Source organism: Condylura cristata, unplaced genomic scaffold (assembly GCF_000260355.1).
Source record: "Condylura cristata isolate star-nosed mole 26May11 unplaced genomic scaffold, ConCri1.0 scaffold00029, whole genome shotgun sequence".
Taxonomy (NCBI): Eukaryota; Metazoa; Chordata; class Mammalia; order Eulipotyphla; family Talpidae; genus Condylura; species Condylura cristata.
Window position 1 is genome coordinate 7,697,286 of NW_004567130.1, and position 16,900 is coordinate 7,714,185.

At 47.4% G+C, this 16,900-nt stretch overlaps 1 protein-coding gene across 1 annotated transcript in view; it reads right to left on the reverse strand.

The window, feature by feature from the left end:
* Positions 1-1,119: 1,119 nt before the first annotated feature.
* TTC28 (tetratricopeptide repeat domain 28) overlaps positions 1,120-16,900 on the reverse strand; it is a 538,163-nt gene continuing 522,382 nt past the window's right edge. Inside the window, exons 17-23 of the mRNA XM_004690666.2 lie at positions 14,997-15,121; positions 13,044-13,275; positions 12,414-12,490; positions 11,023-11,046; positions 10,114-10,243; positions 7,423-7,530; positions 1,120-6,331 (exon numbers count right to left, since the gene is read on the reverse strand). Coding sequence (XP_004690723.1) covers positions 4,701-6,331; positions 7,423-7,530; positions 10,114-10,243; positions 11,023-11,046; positions 12,414-12,490; positions 13,044-13,275; positions 14,997-15,121 — 2,327 coding nt within the window. The 3' untranslated portion in view covers positions 1,120-4,700. The remainder of the gene's footprint in view (positions 6,332-7,422; positions 7,531-10,113; positions 10,244-11,022; positions 11,047-12,413; positions 12,491-13,043; positions 13,276-14,996; positions 15,122-16,900) is intronic.

Below are 16,900 nucleotides of genomic sequence, written 5' to 3' on the forward strand. Positions count from 1 at the left end.
TTTTTCCCCCTTTCAAACAGCATAGTTTATGTTTTTAAATTTATTCTTACAAGAACTGGGGTACAGGCCTGCAGTGTGAGGCATGAGAGGATTCACCAGAGTCAGAGTGGGGAACAGAACAGGTGGATCTACTGAGATACACTGCTGAGGGGCAGCAGGTGGGTCAGGAGAGGTCTGATGCACCATGTGGTCACCCCTTGGCTAGTACTGGAACTCATGCTGCAGTGGTTGCAGACTGCTTCACAGTGCTGCGCGTCAACCCCTGAACCCCCAGGGAAGCCCTCAAACAGCATAGTTTTTTAAAGAGCATATTACACATTGCCATCATCTATCAATCTCCTTTTTATTTGTTTAGTTCAATTACATCTTTAATGACTACTGCCTTTTTCTTTCATCTTATATTCCCCTGCTTTTAAATAGTTTTTGTTGCTGTACTTCCCTTTTTCCTGATCCTTTGGAGCACCTAAATTCTGTAAATTTACTATTCTCTCCTAACTTGTTTGGAAATACTCTGTTTCTTCTATGTGAGATTATACATATTTAACTTATTCTAGAAGTGATTACTCTTCCCAATCTATCAACACTTTAACTCCCTTGTTCTGCAGGTTTTCTGTATTTTAATTTTTTATTGCCACCCAGATGAGACATCACTGTTGTTATATATCAATTATTTATTTCAACAGTCACATTTTACCTAGCTCACTATTCCTTCATGGTCCTCAGACTTTTACATGTAGGATTGTTGCCACCTTTCTGAAACAACTCCCTTTGGAACTTTCTTCACATACAGGGATCTGGTGGTAAGCAACTTTGTCAAAACACTCTACAAGTGTAGTTTTCTTGTCCTCTTGCTCTGATCACAGATCAGAAACATGTGGCCACACACAAGCAGGCGCCCAGTGTCTCAGGGCTCTGAAGAAGCCCACAGGCAAGTCAACTCTGTTGTGCACTTTCTCCAGCTTTCTTCCTGGACAAGTATATCCATCAGGCCAAACTCCAGAGAGAAATGTGCTTGTCAGTGCCATCTGACCCGTTGCGTACTGCACAGAAACCTAGAAATTGTGGAATGTGGAATGTGTATAGAAAATGATTCACATACAGCACTTAAAATTGAGGGAATTCCATGCTTTAATAGACACTGAAATCACAAAGGAAGGCCAAGTGCCTTAGCAATCTCAATAAAAATATGAAGTTCTTTTTACAGGGTCAGTTTCATAATATAAAAAGTCTAATGCCATCTGGAAACTGTAATTTACAAAAGAAGTCCACATATGCCAAAGATGGCTAACACTGCATACAAGGGCTTGAGTGCCATGTAGGGACGGTGTCTTGGGAGTGGAGAGGTGACCGCAGGTTCCTTTATGTGGAACATATTTGAAGGATCTGGCACAAATAAGGGTCCAGTTCACAAACCACATGTACAATCATTTAAAATAAAACAACAAAATTGTGATAAAACTTACTCAATTTTCACATTCTGCTTACTTTCAGAGCAAACCAGATTATTGCGTGGATTTTTCCAACCTGAACTGAAACAGTGACAGACTCCTTGTGGTGGGAGTGGTGTGCTTGCCCCGGCCATCACCTGCTGACACTCACTGGGAAGCCTCCAGGGGGATGCCAACAGTGTGCAGCGCCTGCCTCCTGCTGAGACTCAGCAGGTACCAGTGTGGGCTGAGAATTAATTAAAATGGGATGGCAGCGAGAACTGCTTCATTTGACTACACACCAATGTACATCAACAAGTAAGTTCAGTAGTGAACTTGGTATTTCTGCGTTGGTGTTGTGACTTAGTTAAAAGCAGTGAAGTAGTTGGTTAATTCATTGGTGAGAATTAAGGTAGAATCTACCACCTTCAACCAAGGTTTCTGGGAGAGAGAGATTTTATTGCTTGTATTCCTGTCTTTCTTCTGATGTAAAAGAGTGGGGCAGGCCATCCAGTTTCCTGAGCTGTAAAAGATATCTATCCAATGTTATATTGCAAGGTGAAATAGTTCTATAACTTTTACCCACACCCATTGACTCCTTCCAAGTGGGGTGGAGCAAAGAGCAGAAGCCATTTACCTCTCGCCAGAGTTCCAAGTTCACAGGCATGTCAGTTATTACATCCACAGTGTGACACTTTTCCATCATCTACCTGGAATCAACAAGCTTTTTGTTTTTAAAAAAAAAAAAAAAAACAGGTATTACTTAATTTAGGCTTTGTAGGCCAAGAGGCAAAATCAATTATGTAGGTTTTTATATAGTTACTTTAAAATGTATAGTCCATTCTTAGCATATAGCCTAAGAAACCAGGCCACTGACCAGACTTAGCCTCTGGGTCATAGTTTGTCAAACTATGTTTATACAAAAAAAAAAAATCTGTGGATTATACAGTTTAATATCATTTTAAGTATATTTCACTGTAGCCTAAAAAAATCTACTGTTTTGATTTTATGTTCATTTCACTTACATAGACAACACCAAAAATAACATAAAGAAGTGGTGATACTACAGTGATTTTTAAGTTGGTCTGATTATTTCATCATCTTGTTTCCCCTTATTGAAGCTTGTATCTATACCCCTCCCCCCAAAATTTACATAAACCATTTGGCTTTTCAACATGAAACCTAAAACAGCAGTGTAGGGAAGACTAAACCAGGTTAGGTTCCACACATCCTTCTAGCTGGCTTGGTGACCCTGGGACTCAGGCTGGGTGTGGAAAGGGATGTGCTGGAGGTGGGCAGGCTCTCACTGCATCCTCACAGGTGGAGCAGACCCAGGCCTCCTCCAGGGCTCCTTGGCACTTGGGAAAGAGGCTGAGAAGGAACAGCCTATCTATCTACATATGGACTCAGAAATTTACTTTGAGGTTTATTTTTTGTAGTTGAAGACCTGATTTTGCTATATAAATGCACAGTGCTGTAAACTTGGCTTCGTTTGCTACACTGGTACTTCTGTTACCAGTTTTCCCCTATTTACAAAGACAACCTCAGAGTTGCTTGCTGCTTTCATAAAGTATTTCTTTTCTGATGTTGTGATTAGGATTAGACTGGGACATCCTTCCTTGTTGTCTGCTTTCACCAACATGGCTGTTGTACAAAAAAAAAAGTATGACATAGCTTAAGAGAATAACACAAATTGGATAAATATTACCCTTTTTTCAGAGTACACCAAGCTACAGGGCAAATGTTTGATCATAAAGTGAGACCTACCCAAGTCAGGCTGGTAAGATCTTAGTTTTAGAATAACTTAAAAGAGATTTAAATTCTCCAACTAAACTTAGTACTAATACGATTTTTCAAAATTTCATTTGTTTAATAAAATAAATTACTGGTTCTCCCCACATAGACTATGCTTTTGCCTCGTCTTAGCAAGCGCATTTCAGTTCACTGTCACAGCCTGTTGTTTTCCAGGGCAGCTACGTCCCTGTTCAGCAATGGTTCAGATGTCTGTCCCAGTAAAGACCCGACTCCTCGGACCATGGACAGTAAGTCTTCTGTGGCAGGGGAGGGCCTTTTCCTTCAGATACAGCAGTGAGTGGCACTTGCCACACTGAAGTGACAGTCCTTATGCAGCTCACAGGTAGGGTGCTGGGATTATGAGAATCTGGCAACGGAGCTAGAGAAAGAGGTTTTAGAGTTAAAAAGAGAATAACATTAAGCAGCTAATGAAGGCAATAGGAGCTGGAAGGCTAGATTTTGGTTAAATCTAGTTAGCCATGGGATGAATTTTTTTTTCCTTTTTTTTTTTTTTTTTTTGCTTATAAGAAAACTGAGTAATTTCAGCCTTTCCCCCAAACTTGATAATTACTTATTGATGACTATTCAAAATTTGACATTTTAAAAAACTTGTTGAGCTTTAAAAATAATAGCTATAAATGCAAAGTACTATTGATAATAAAACCGAGTTTACCCATGTACAAAAAAGGTCAATAATGTCTTAAAAGCACAAAGTTGCATTTTAAATCACAATTGCATAGTTCGAAAATGCCTGGATAAGAGTTACATAGGTTTTTTAAGAAAATTCAAGTTTGGTTGACAGTGGGGCTCCAAGGATATTGGTAGAGCTCAATGGAACATAGTTCAGGATGGAAGCACTATTTCAATGTAAATTATTGCATTATTACGGCGATGTTACAATACCATGAAACCAAAATGGCTACAATTGTAAATCATTTTAAAAATTGCCATTTTTAAAACCATTATTCTGTTTTTGGCTAATACAATTGCTTTGATGTAGAATTCTACAGATTTTGTATATCCCACACCCAACCAGCACCTGAAAGCCTTAAAAGAGCGCTTGTTTTTCTGTGTATAAAAGGTACTGCATATATACCTCCTAGCAAAATATGTGCTCCCTTTCCTCTTCCCACCCCAGAACCATGACCATTTTTTTTTTGTACAAAAAATCCTGTTGAAGATGAGAAGCTGGGAGTTCAAAGGTAAACATTTGGTGAAGTGTAGAAAAGTTCCATGAGCCTCCAGCACCAACCCCACAGAAGTCCTTGGCTTATGGTGAATCTGGTCTGAGCTACGAGCTGTGTGTGTGTACACATGTGCTCACAGCTGCTGGAAGAATGTGTGTGAATGCATGTACGCACATGTGCCGCCCATTGTGAGGTGGCTATGTGACGTGATGGCACTCAGACCAGGGAGTGGGCCCAAGTGAGTGCCAGCAATATGGGTTACTGTAGTGAGTCAGAGCGTTTAAAAGATGCTTTAGCATTTGGAGGAAGGGAAAAATCTTCCCGGGGACAGAAATTTGTATCCATTTCCAGAAGGAAGTCTCAGAGGGCGTGTGGGAGCTGTAGCAGGAGGGCCTGCAGGCAGCGTGCTCGTGCTCAGCGTGGTGGTCTCTGTACGCCAATGTCCATTGGGAGGGACTTTCTGTGGTGTTTCTCCATGTTGCTGCAAAGATAGGTCCTTAAGTTCAAGCTTGTCTACTCCTTCCTCCTTCTTGTTGTGCCGAGGTGACAAATTTAGTAGACTGAGGACATCTCTTTTGGATGTCATTGTTCCAGGGGCTCCCCGGAATATTTTCATTGGTCCTGTGGAATGCTGGGGTGTGCTCTGCCAGAACATCTTCAGGTTGTGGACAGCCTGCACCTTTTCATCAATGGCTGCCATTTTCAGTTTGTCTATGTCTGGGGCATCAGCTGGACTTGAGCGAGCAGAACCAGCTGAGGAGTAGGAAAGAGCTGGGGATGGTGCGCTGCCAGCAGGGGACTGATGGCCTGAGCTTGGGGACATGTTCCTTGGTGACTTGGAAATGTGAGCACTGTAGGGAGAACTGGGATACTTCAGTTTAAAGAGTGGCTGGTCAGTCAGGGAAGTCTGGGAGTCGGAGCCAGGTGACGGCCGGCCACTGTGCTGGCTGGGGCTGTCTTTCACAGATGCTTCTGAGGTGGTTGGGCTGCTGTATCCTGAACTCACCTTGGGTAGGGATGAACTTCTGGCCGGGGGCTTTGGTTTAACAGTGACTGGTGATGGCTGACTCTTCGGATGGGAAAGGGCAGGCCTACTGAATGCACTTGTTTCAGATGCTCTGAAGACGGCAGTACTGTTTGGCACAGAAATGCCATCTTCTGGGTTGTTATTCTTGCTGGTCTGACTGCCACCCCTCTGAAGACGTTCCACAGCAATGAGATGACTTTGTGTCTCTTCCAGAATTTTCTGGGCCAACTCTTGTGGGTCGAGCTTTGGATTGCTTTCTTCTTGCGACTTCACAGTACTATCTGTTTCTGTGCTAGACTGGTCTGACTCTCCTGTATCTGAACTTGCTAGTTTTCCAACTTTTTGGAAAGGTGAGTTCGGGCTAGGGATTAGAGTCATTTTAACTGGAGAATTGGGAGTGCTTATGCTCCCCTTAGAGCTTACTGATACTTTCACACCACCAGCTGTCCCACTCCGGGATGGTCTGTGATCTGGTGAGAAGCGCATTTTCCTGTTATCTTGGTAGGTTGCCAAAGGCTCAGTGCTGATGATGGAAAACCCTTCATATTCTTCTTCATCTTTGCTGCCTGCAGAGGGGGTGTGGGGAGACAGCTGGCTCCTAGGCAAGGTGGATCTCTGTGGGTAAGCATTCTTGGCCCTGTCATAATCCTGCCGTCCTCGGAGGCCCCCACCTTCTGACCCGCCCTCCGACTTGGAGACAAAGCTCATTGAGGACGCGATGGAGCTCAGGCTATACACAGAGATGGCATCTGAGGCGATGCTGTCAGCTCCCGTAGGAGAGAAGGGTGGGTGTTGGTAGCCCAAGGGCAGGGCATTGGAGACAGACTGGGCTGAGGCCAGAGACTCCAGGGAGGATGAGCTGTCAAGGCTGAGGCGCTTAGGCAGTTCAGTGGAATCTAAGAAAAGAACACAGAACGCAGGGGGCAGTTAGACTTCTATGTGGGTTTGATAATTTCTTTTTCAAACTCAGGAGCATCTTTACATTGCATATTAGCTAGCAAATAATTATGCACTACTTGAGTTAATCTTGCAACCCTGAAAAACATGGCCTTATAAGAAAAAGTAGTAAATCTTATGAGAACAAAATAGCTTGGGAGAGGTGACACCCCCACATTTCAGACCCAAAGCATGCCTGTCTCTCCTCTGGTTCTTATAGCACAGGATCCTACACCTGCCTCCTGTTTTTGACTGAAACTGCTTGGCAATCTTTGCTGTCCCCTGTCCTGATCCCAGACCACCATTCATTTCCACCGCAGGACCAGTCATTCCACATGCCAGCAACCTTCCTGTAAGTAATCTGCAGTTGTTCTCGATACTGCCTCTCCTCCCAGCTTCTTAGTCCAGTCCATGTCGGCTTTTGACTGCTCAGTCTGCACAGTGGACATTATCCTCACCCTTTCAGACCTGAATGTACATTCATATCTCCATCTGGCCTCTCCTTGAGCTCCAGACACATATAACCAGCTGACCTGTGTGGGTATCTAGTGAACATTTCAGAACTGCACATGTCCAAGGATGGAATTCAAACCCATTCGTGCCACTTTCAAGATCTCAGTGGAAGGCAGTCTTATTCTGGCAATTGTTCCCAAAAGTAGGGTATCCTCTTTAACTCTTTCTTTCTGATGTACATTCTTCAGCAGATCTTATTAGTTCTTGACCACCCTGAGACAGCATTTTGTCTTCACACTGCAGCCAGAGAACATCAGGCAGGTGTGCCTCCAGGCCCATGGGATCTGGATACCACTCCCCCTCTGCTATCCCCCTCTCACTTTCTAGTGTCTCACTCTGTGTGTTTCATAGAACTTGGTTGGCAGCACTCATCTAACATCCTAGGTATTTTTAATGGTCTCCTTTGCAGGGAGTTTTGTTTACTGCTCTTGAACACACACACACAAACACATGTTGATTCACATTTCCCCTGCATCCAAACACAGCCAAGTGTGTTGGCACACAACCACAGGAGGTACCCAAAGAGAGCAGCTCTTACCAAAGAGAGCGAGCAGGGACTGAAGTGCAAAGTGCATGGTTCGTCTGTTGGCTTGTTTCCCAGTTTTCAGTATTACTTCTTCCTGACCAACCTCACAGAGATCAAAACCTGGAGGAACAAAGAATATCAACATCTGCTCCTTAGAAAAAATTTCATAGTCCAGAAAATAGGAGTTTTGGTCCCCTGCAGCCTTGTGGAATTCCAACAGGCCAGTCAGCAAGCTCCCTGCTCGGGCTTCCCCAGGCATGTGCGACAGTCAAGTGGACAGATGCTGTCCCACTCCCTCGCCCTAACACATGCTCAGTCCATCTTTCCATTTCCTGTGTGTAGCCAGCCCTCTCAGTTGGCTCCCTCTGTCCCTTTGAAGGGTACCAGCTGCTTTCCTTCCCTGGACTTGAGAGCCAGAAGTTAGTAAGGCTCATTAACATATTGTCCCCCCCCCCCACTCTTTCACAGAATAGTTTACTTCAAGAAGACTGCCTGGGACAAAAGCTGCCCACTCCACTCAGCCCCCAGGCAAGTGCTTGAAGCATGATGCAGAAGACGGTGTCTCCTCAAGGGCTGAGACAAGATCTTCATGCAGGTCAGCATATGCCATGGAGGGCTCTGAAGTGTGCTTTCCCCAACCATGGGGAATCTACATTCTCAGCCAAACTTCCCTCCAGGGAATCTACTCTGCCAAGCCGAAGGAGCTACTCCCCAAGTTTAGGAGTTCTAATAAGACACGAGCCTCCTGAGCAAGATGCTGGTCAATTAGCTGTTGACACAACTCTTATCTGTATTAAGAGATGCTGCAGAGGTGTCAGACACCTCTCCCAGGGTAGAGCACAGGAGAGAGAAGCAAACACAGGTGCAGTGGCCACTGCGCCACAGGTGGACACTATCAAGCAATAATCAAGGGAGTTAAGAATTTTCAGCCAGAAAGTCTTTGTGATGCCTCCTCAGCACATCACTGAACTCTGATACAGTGCAGATGCTGGTGCTAAAGGCCCAAGGGACAAGCACCCGTGACACCAGTCCTTTTCCCCCTACAACCTTCAGCTCCCAGGTCTCCTTAATGCGCAGCGCTTCCCCTCCAGTGTGCTGTAGTCACAAACAATGGAGTGTTCGCCAAAGGAGTCTGGCCAGTCATTGGCAACTATCATTCACTTTGGGAATTAGGTTCATTTGAAAAGCCACTCAGGCCTCTAGTGGCTATGGCACATTTCAGTCCATTTGAACTTTGAGGCATTCCTGATGCTTTCAGAAGTGACTATTTTCAAAGACTCAGAGCTTAAAAGCAAATCCATAATGTAATGTTTGTTAGGTATTCCTACACTTTACCAAAATGATCTGGTTGTTCCAGTAGAACTGAAACCTAAGTAAAGAACAGCCGGTGAAATGGTTAATGATGTATGCTGGACTGGGGTGCTTCTCGGATCCTTGGGGCCCTTGGAGTGAACTGATCTCTCCAACTTCAGCCCAAAGGATTTAAAAATTATAAATATGTGCACACCAACTCACTCCCTTGAGTATCAGTGTAATTTGGAAAGTACAGAGAAAAGGAACATCAGTGAAAATCATCTACAATCCTGACACCAGAGACTGCCAGTGTTACAATTTCAGGCTTTCCTAAAAATAAATGAAGTCAGCCAGAAGCAGAGGCAGTTTCTGGGAAAGGTCATCTACAATACTGAATATACAGACTTCACAAGTAGAATTCTTTTTTTCACGGACTCCCTGCCAGGTCTGAAGACTACTCCCTGTAAATAGAGAAGTCAGGCCATGTCTTCCTGTAATGATTCCCCACTCCCTGTGGTTAAAAGCCAAAGGCCTTTCCCTTCTCAAGGCCTACAGGACCTGCTCTGCTCAGGCCCTGTGCATGGGCCCCTCACTCATGCTCATAGACTGCTGTTCCCTCTGCCTGGATTTTTCATCCTGAAAATATGCACTCTTGGCCTTCCCTTGCTCCCTGTTCCTCCTCCAGCCAGTCTTAAGAACCTGTGTATTTTATCTATATCTGTGCTCCCTTAGCTTCTTCCAAGGTGCTTCTCTTGGATCAGGTATTTACTGGAACGAGAACTCTAGGAGGGCTGGGCTTTTTGTCCTTTGCTAGCTGACATCAATAACAAACTGTGGAGTGAATGACTCCCAAGCAGGTCACGTAGTCTTAAGTAGGGTGGCAGCCTGTTGTGTTGTTTTATTAACAGGTGCACCTGGGATAAGTATGTAGCAGTAATGTCGGGAGCTGCCCCAGCCACATACAGTGTTGAAAAAGGAAAAACGTGTTCTGGATTGAATACAGATCCTGGTATGTGAGTTCTAGGTGTTCATGCTCAACTTAAAGGTGGTTTCAAAAGTATATTTTTTTCTGCCAGTTTCCAGTAGCCAATGATTGAAAACTTCATTTTGTGGCTGTCTCTTTAAATCACGGTTTGAATACCAATACTTAGCATACTCTTATTCAGATGACAAGTACAAATGAGAAATGAATTCATAATATAGAGGAAATGGGTTAAATCTAGGCAGCCATTTGGGATTTTTGCTAAAGCACTAGAATCTGAGTTAAGATACCGTTACATAATTATCTAAGAACACAGCAATAAGACCCCCAAAATCTACCAACGTTACCCAACGGAAACCAGGAGATAAACAGATGTTTTTAAAATTGGAGCCAAAGAAACCAGGTCAGTTAATGATATTCTGGCCTACCTAGAGCTGCCAGGAACTCATGACATCCTGGAAGTCGCCACAGCTGGACACTGATGGAAACCTGAATGGGAGCTGATGCAAAATCCTGCTCCTTCTCTCCAGCCTGCAGCTGAACCAGCACCTGGTGGAGCTGAGTAAGGGAGCACAGGTGAATTCTTGCTCTTTCCCAACATCTCTCCCTGTGACCCACCTCAGATTTCTCCCCAAATTATCCTCGTGTTGCCTGCTATCACTTCTATTGAATATCACCTGCCACGTGTGCACCATTTGGAATTCTTTTCACAGGCCCTTCAGCCTGCTGTCCTGTTTTCTCTGTGGGCTGTGCATGGGGCAGTGGGTCAAGAGACCAGATGCTGTGTTGCAGGCCACGGGTTGCAGTCAGGGTTTTCTGCTTCCTGCCTCCCATCTTTCCTTGTGCACAAGAGGGACGAAGCAGGGTGGATTACAGAGCTGGTCACCTTTTTTTTTTTTTTTAATTAAAGTTATCTGTATGAACTTGAAGTAAATGGAAAAGAGTAACCCAGCATTATATCGTAGTCTCGGCACTTGAGGAAGAGCCCACATAATCTGCTCAAGTGCCGTGGTGGTTCAGATTCCTGAGTCTATGGACCCTTCTCAGGTGTCTCGCCTGGGTTCAGCAAGTCACTTAAAAAGTCACTTTTGCTCATTCTGTTCTGGTGGAACTTCAGAGGTCAAATGAAGAACACAAGAAGGCTGGAGCAGGAAAAGGGGAGTCAGAGCAGAGGAAGGGGAAAGCCTGTCTGCACCTGGTCCCCCCCAGCCCAGAGCACGTGTCGGCATGCGCAAGCTCCGAGAAGTAGCCTGGGTGCACTGAGCTCAGAGCTGCCAAAGGGATAAAGGGTGGGTGGTGGGGCTCACCTGACAGTTGTTACTTAAAGTAGTACTCACCATTCCAACCATATTTTTAACAGCCTTCGCCAGCAGATTATAAGAAAAAGAGAGAAAGAAGAGTTTAGACTCAAGCATAGGTGGTTATGCAACACGAGGCGATCATTGCTTTAGGAAGCGCCATACCAGGCCCACAGCTCTGACCGGGATGGGAGAGGAGCAAGAGTCAGCAGGGACACAAGAAAACGAATGACCAGCTGCACGTAGGTCTGGGTCAGCCAGGCCCTGCCCTTCTTGATCAGGAGTGGAGCAGGCCGGGGTGGGAGGGAGCGGGGAGGGTGTCACAGCGGGGCATATGTGGACTACTCTGTAAAGCAAAGTCCAGATTTGAAGGTCACTCAGGAAACGTCCCTGAGCCACTTGGGGCAGATAACCCAGGACACTTTGCTGGGATCCTGCACTGTCTCAGGTGGAAAGCCCCCAGTATGCACCAAAAGCAGAAAATTTAGCAACTGGCTTGTTGGACTCTCAGCTTTGACCTACAGATACTCTAGCTTTTTCCTTTGCAGAGTATTGGCTTTATTCCTTCCAATTCAGAGTATTCTGATATGCAGTGTTCTGGAAGTCTCATCCTGATTCTATTCAGCAAGCAGCTATATAATATGCGTAGTACAAAAAAATGCAGGGAATGTAATGAAGGGCCTGATCATTGATCTGTGTTCTCAAAACACTCTATTCCTGTGTTCCGACTTTACACTAGACACAAGCCCAAGTCAGGATGGTTTTTCAGAGGTTACTCCTAGATGAGCAAATTTCCATCAGAAATTTTTCTCCTTAAATCTGCTGATAAAGCTCTCAAAGATGCATATGATTTTTTCAAATTATTACACTCCAGGGTGACCAGAGAAGTCATGCTGTGCTGTACCATTCCATCCAGAAACCTAGCCAGCTGGACCATCAGAAACTCAGGACAAGCTAGGAAGGACATTATGCCAAGAGTGCGAATTCTCCAAATTCGATCTACATAATCCTAAAAGAAAGCATGTTTTAAAAACTGCTATAAGGTATATTTTGAACTTGTGTTCACTTCACTGCCTCTGTGCCCATTACGGGCACAGTGCAGACTTGGAGAGTAAATATTCAATACTCAGGCAGGCTGGTCCTGCACCTCCTGGCTTAGGGAAGTCGGCCGTGACACTTGTCAGTCAGCCAAAAAAGTTAGCAGGTGGGTGTGGCGGGGCCATTAGGTGTGCTCTGCAGATCCCCAATGCTCCCAGGACTCAATTAAGACAGTTCTCTTACTTCCAGCCTTCACCTGTCCTCACCCTTAAAGCTGGGAAGAGCAGCAAGATTGATGGCATGACTTGCAGGTTCCTAGTCTGTCTTTCCAGCTAGGTTCAACCCTCAGGCCTGGGCTCAGCTACCCTGCTCCAGCTACTCTGGTCACTCACCCGGCTGATGAGTTGCTCGCCTGTTTCCGAGGCAGTGATGAGTTTGCAGAGGGCCTGAAGGGCAGGATTGGGCAGACCTAAACCAGAAAGGAGACAGGGATTATATCCATCAGGGCCCTGCACTGACCATCTTGCTTCCTTCCCAGTAGAAAACACCCAAAATGCTCAGCAGTGGTAGCATTTTCCCAAAGTTTGGGATAGCCAGACATGTATCCGTGCCTGACATGGAAAAGGTGAAAGCAGCTCCTGAGAAAGGTAGGTGGATACAGGGGCCAGTCCTGATGCTGCAGGCCACATTCACAGGACCCGGTCTGGGGCTCAGGCAGCATCACCTTCTCAGGTGACATGCAGAGGGCCTCAACCTGGGGTTGACCGCACAGCTCTGCCCTATCCACAGCTGCTAATTAAATACTAAGGGCAGCTACTGTTTGCCCAGCATTTGTGGCACCCTGCTGGGTAGAGGATGCTTGCTGTTACCAGTGGGAAGATCCGGTTATGGGCACTAGTTTTCCTCTAGGTCAGGAGAAGCAGGGGCTTCTGGCCCTGGCCACTCCTAGGATACTCCTGTGTCTTTCTCTCTCTGAGCTCAGCATCCCTGTGAATGCAGAGACCTGGGCCACCAAGGCTTACCCAGCAGGGCCTGGATGGTGTTGCTGCACTGTTGGAGCCGGTCTCCTGGGTCGGATGTTGGGAAGAAGACAGCTGCTGGCAGTCCACTGGCTGGGGGGTCTAGCCGGAAGCCCACTGCGGTGAGGAGGGCCTGCCAGCCAGGGATGCCACCCACTTTGTTCTCCACACTCTGCTGGGATGTGTACATGGCATTTCTCTGTCCATTCTGGATGCGCTGCAGGGACTTCTCCACCTGGAAGGGGAAGGGATGGAGGTGCTATTCTGCTCAAAGTTCAGTCCAGATTTCTCTGGCTTTGGGATACAAAGGCCCAGGTGCTGAACTTTCTGCTGCTACATAGGCCTGGAGACTATGGCACTGCTTGCTTCTTGCAAAGGGCAAGGTTTTAGTCATGACAGCGTAGACTGTGGTATGTCTTAGAAGAATTCTGTCCCTTCCCTCACCGTCTGTTCAGGCGCTTCACAGACACTAAAGTGACTTGTCTAAAAACCAGTCTCAGAGGACGGCCCCAAAATACATGCTGGCTGCCCAGCACTGGGATGAGCCCTCAGACCCCACACGCCCAGCACTGCCCTCTTCCTTGCACCTCCCGCTCACTTACCGTCCTCCCACCTCTCACTCACTCACCCTCCTCCCTCTTCCCTCAGTGTGCCTCCTGCCTTCCAGGACCCAAACTGGTGCCTGGCCCATGAGGGCTGAATCCCCCCAGGACTGCTGCAACACCCCTCCCTGGTGAGCATCCACAATGCCCACAGCCCTGTAGCAGGCCTTCCCCCACTCTCCTCTCTGGGTGGGTGGAAGAGGGACCCAAGAGGACACATGGGACTTCCTAGAAAAAAAAGCCTGGGCTACCCAAGGCTGACCTCACAGGCAGGAGAAATGGAAGTCCAGCGCAGGGTGGACACCTAGGCAGCTGGCTGCCTGCTGGACTGGAAGGGCCCTAGGGACACTTGCCAAGAAGGAAGGGAAACCCTTAAATATGCCTGAGGTGCCTATGGTCAAATGAGGCACAGTTGAGAGGCCTGGCCTCAGAGAAGAAAGCCAAGTGGGTAGAGAGGGCAGCTCTAAGTGAGGGCTGCAGCAAGGTAGATGACTTTGGGGTGACAGGAACCCAAGGAGGCCCTAGTGCTTAAGCAACTTAAAGGCTCTGTGCAGTCAAGTCAAAATTGAAGACTGTCTCCACAGACTCTCACTGCACACGCGCACACCTGTCCAGTAGTGAGCGGTGTGAGCCCCTTCTCTGGCCTGAGGGAGGGCGGCTTGCTGGTTACAGCATTCCTCCTGTCATACTCTGATTTCTTTCAGGCTTGAGGAACGCTTCAGGCATTCCCTAAACTTTGCAAATGTGCACAACAGGTGAATCGCCAAGAGTGAACTGAGAGTGCTACGGGGACATGCGCGGCTGTTGACCTTGGCTTTGGCTAGAGCTTGGGTGTGTCAGGGTCTGCCCAGGCTGGGACAGACTGCTCTTTACAGGACAGAATTCCAAGGAGCTAAAGATGCTAAATTATTTGAAACTGCCTTCCAGGTTATCAAGGTAAAATTTTATAGCAGTTGCTTGACTTGCACTTCTGAATTTAGGGGCAGGCTTGCTTTTTTCATTATAAAATAGCTACTGTGTGCCAGCTGTTCACTTGTCTCTGCTGCTCATAACCTTGGAAAGTTTGTTTTCTTTCCCCTTTCCATGTGATGAACAGGGACCCAGAAAGCTGTGGTGACATGCGCAAAGCCTCGTTGAGGGCATTGCCCTCAGCTGTGCCTGCCCCCTCTCCTACCCCTAGAGTTGTGGTGAGGACTCTCTACCATCTCACAGGCATCCACCACTCAGACCAGCTGGCTCAAACCGTGGACACGTCAACTTGCTCACACCCCTATAGCTAACCCTGCCTTCCGCGACATCTCCTGGCAGCTTGCTCTGCAGGCAGCCTGGGTGCTGGGCATCCTTAACCCCTTACCAGGTGCAGCAGCACTCGCAGGGCATCTCGTGCGCGCTCTGGGTGCTGCAGGATCTCTGTGAGGGCCTGGCCGATGAGTGACGAGGGGCTGTTCAGCTTAACATCGCTCCCGATGAGCATAAACCCTGTGGAGAGCAAAAGAGGGGCACCTGAGACTTCACCTCACCTTCACCTCAGCCATTCGGCAGGGAGACCCCCTGACCCAGTCAACTTTCAGCCCTGGCTACTGCTCACCTTAGGCCTCACAGTTACCAGCCACTGAGAAAGGAGCACGTGGGATTGCTGCTCTCTGCAGGCTGGCGTGAGATACCCGTCTCACTAGAGGGCTGTTTTTGGCAAAAAGGCAGCCTCTGTCCCTTCTGTAAAGAGTCACTGTTAATGGCTCAGGAAGAGGGTGGGGTGCGGTAAGCGGCTCAGGTGGTGCCTTTGCTTTCCTGCAGCTCCATGAGCAGGGGTGGTAAAAGGCTGTGTGGCCCTAATACGGATGGCGGCTTCCTGACCTGATGGCCACCTGTTTCCCTGAAATACACTGTCTGTCTGGAATGTTCCCAAGAATGGAGGGGCAGGTGTGTTCCATTCTGACCCAAGCCACCAGACTAGGTGGTCAGGAAGGGATAGTCCTCCCGTTACAAACTGGGCTGGGCAAGATCCGCACCCTCACCTGGATCCTCCCCATGCACATGTTACTCCCTTGCCAGCACCTCCTATACACAAGGCCCAGGAGGCACCGAAGGGATGTCAAGCCACCAAGCAACTGTAGGGATGCCCTGGGCACCAGTAGTGATATGAGTTTTCCAAGAGTGAAGGAGACAAGGCTGCATTTAAGGATGAGATGGCAGCGTAAAGTCTTTTCCACCAGGACAAAGATGTAACTTTGATATTGTCACTCAAAACTAAAGGGGCCCTTCCCAGTGGCGCAGCAGGTTAAAGTACAGTGTTCTTAGGCTAAGACTACTTCAGCACGAGTTCAATCCCCGCCCTGGAGATGACCCACATGGCGCAGCAGACCTCTCCTGACCCGCCAGCTGCTCCCCTCAGCAGTGTGCTTCATTAGTCGGCCTGTTCTGCTCCCACTCTGTCTCTGGTGAAGCCTCTCACCACCCCTGCATCTCTGGCCTGTACCCCAGTTCTGTATGCATAAATAATTCTAAAAAAAAAAAAAAATACAAAAAAAACTAAACAAGGGCAAAATACCACTCTCTTAAGTACCATGGGGAGGGAAGGGGATCTGACCAGAGGGCTCGTAGCAAGACACAGGTCAGAGCCCCACAAACCCTGTGGTATTTTCTGTGGTACTGTGTAGGGCGCTCCGATTGCCAGGAGAGTGCACACACTGTGTGTGACGTGTTCTGAGAATAATCACAGACAACTCTGGTACAGCCTCTGATTTCTGCATCAGGGAGCAGAAGTGTTTCAAAGACAGGCCAAACCCTCAGGGCTGACAGGAGTTCTGCCTGCCTCACGGATTGGGAGGACAGTTGTGAGAGGAGCATCGCCAAAAATGGGCCTTTCCTACCAACTGAATGACCCTCTTCAGCCACAGGACACAATTTAGGGCATCTATGCTGTGGTTACAGCACTGGTGGGCCTTTCCTTTCTCTGGCAGACCTGGGAGTGAAGGGGCCAGACCAGAGGGCCCTGAGTCATGCTGGCAATAGGAGACCTGCAGGATGGAGGTCACCACCTCACCGTCTGTCCCTACACACCCAGATCCCTGCGTCCTCTTGGCCAGCCCACTTACTTGTACTGCTGGTCTTGCAGAATATGTGGTGCCACGTACCTGTGGTGCCATGTGAACCTTCTCACAGATCCTCTTGAATGTGGACAGTGGTGTCAGCACTGCCGCCATCATCTCATCAACACTGAGGCTGCTGCACCTCCAAGGCAGCCTCTCTGAGGTCACA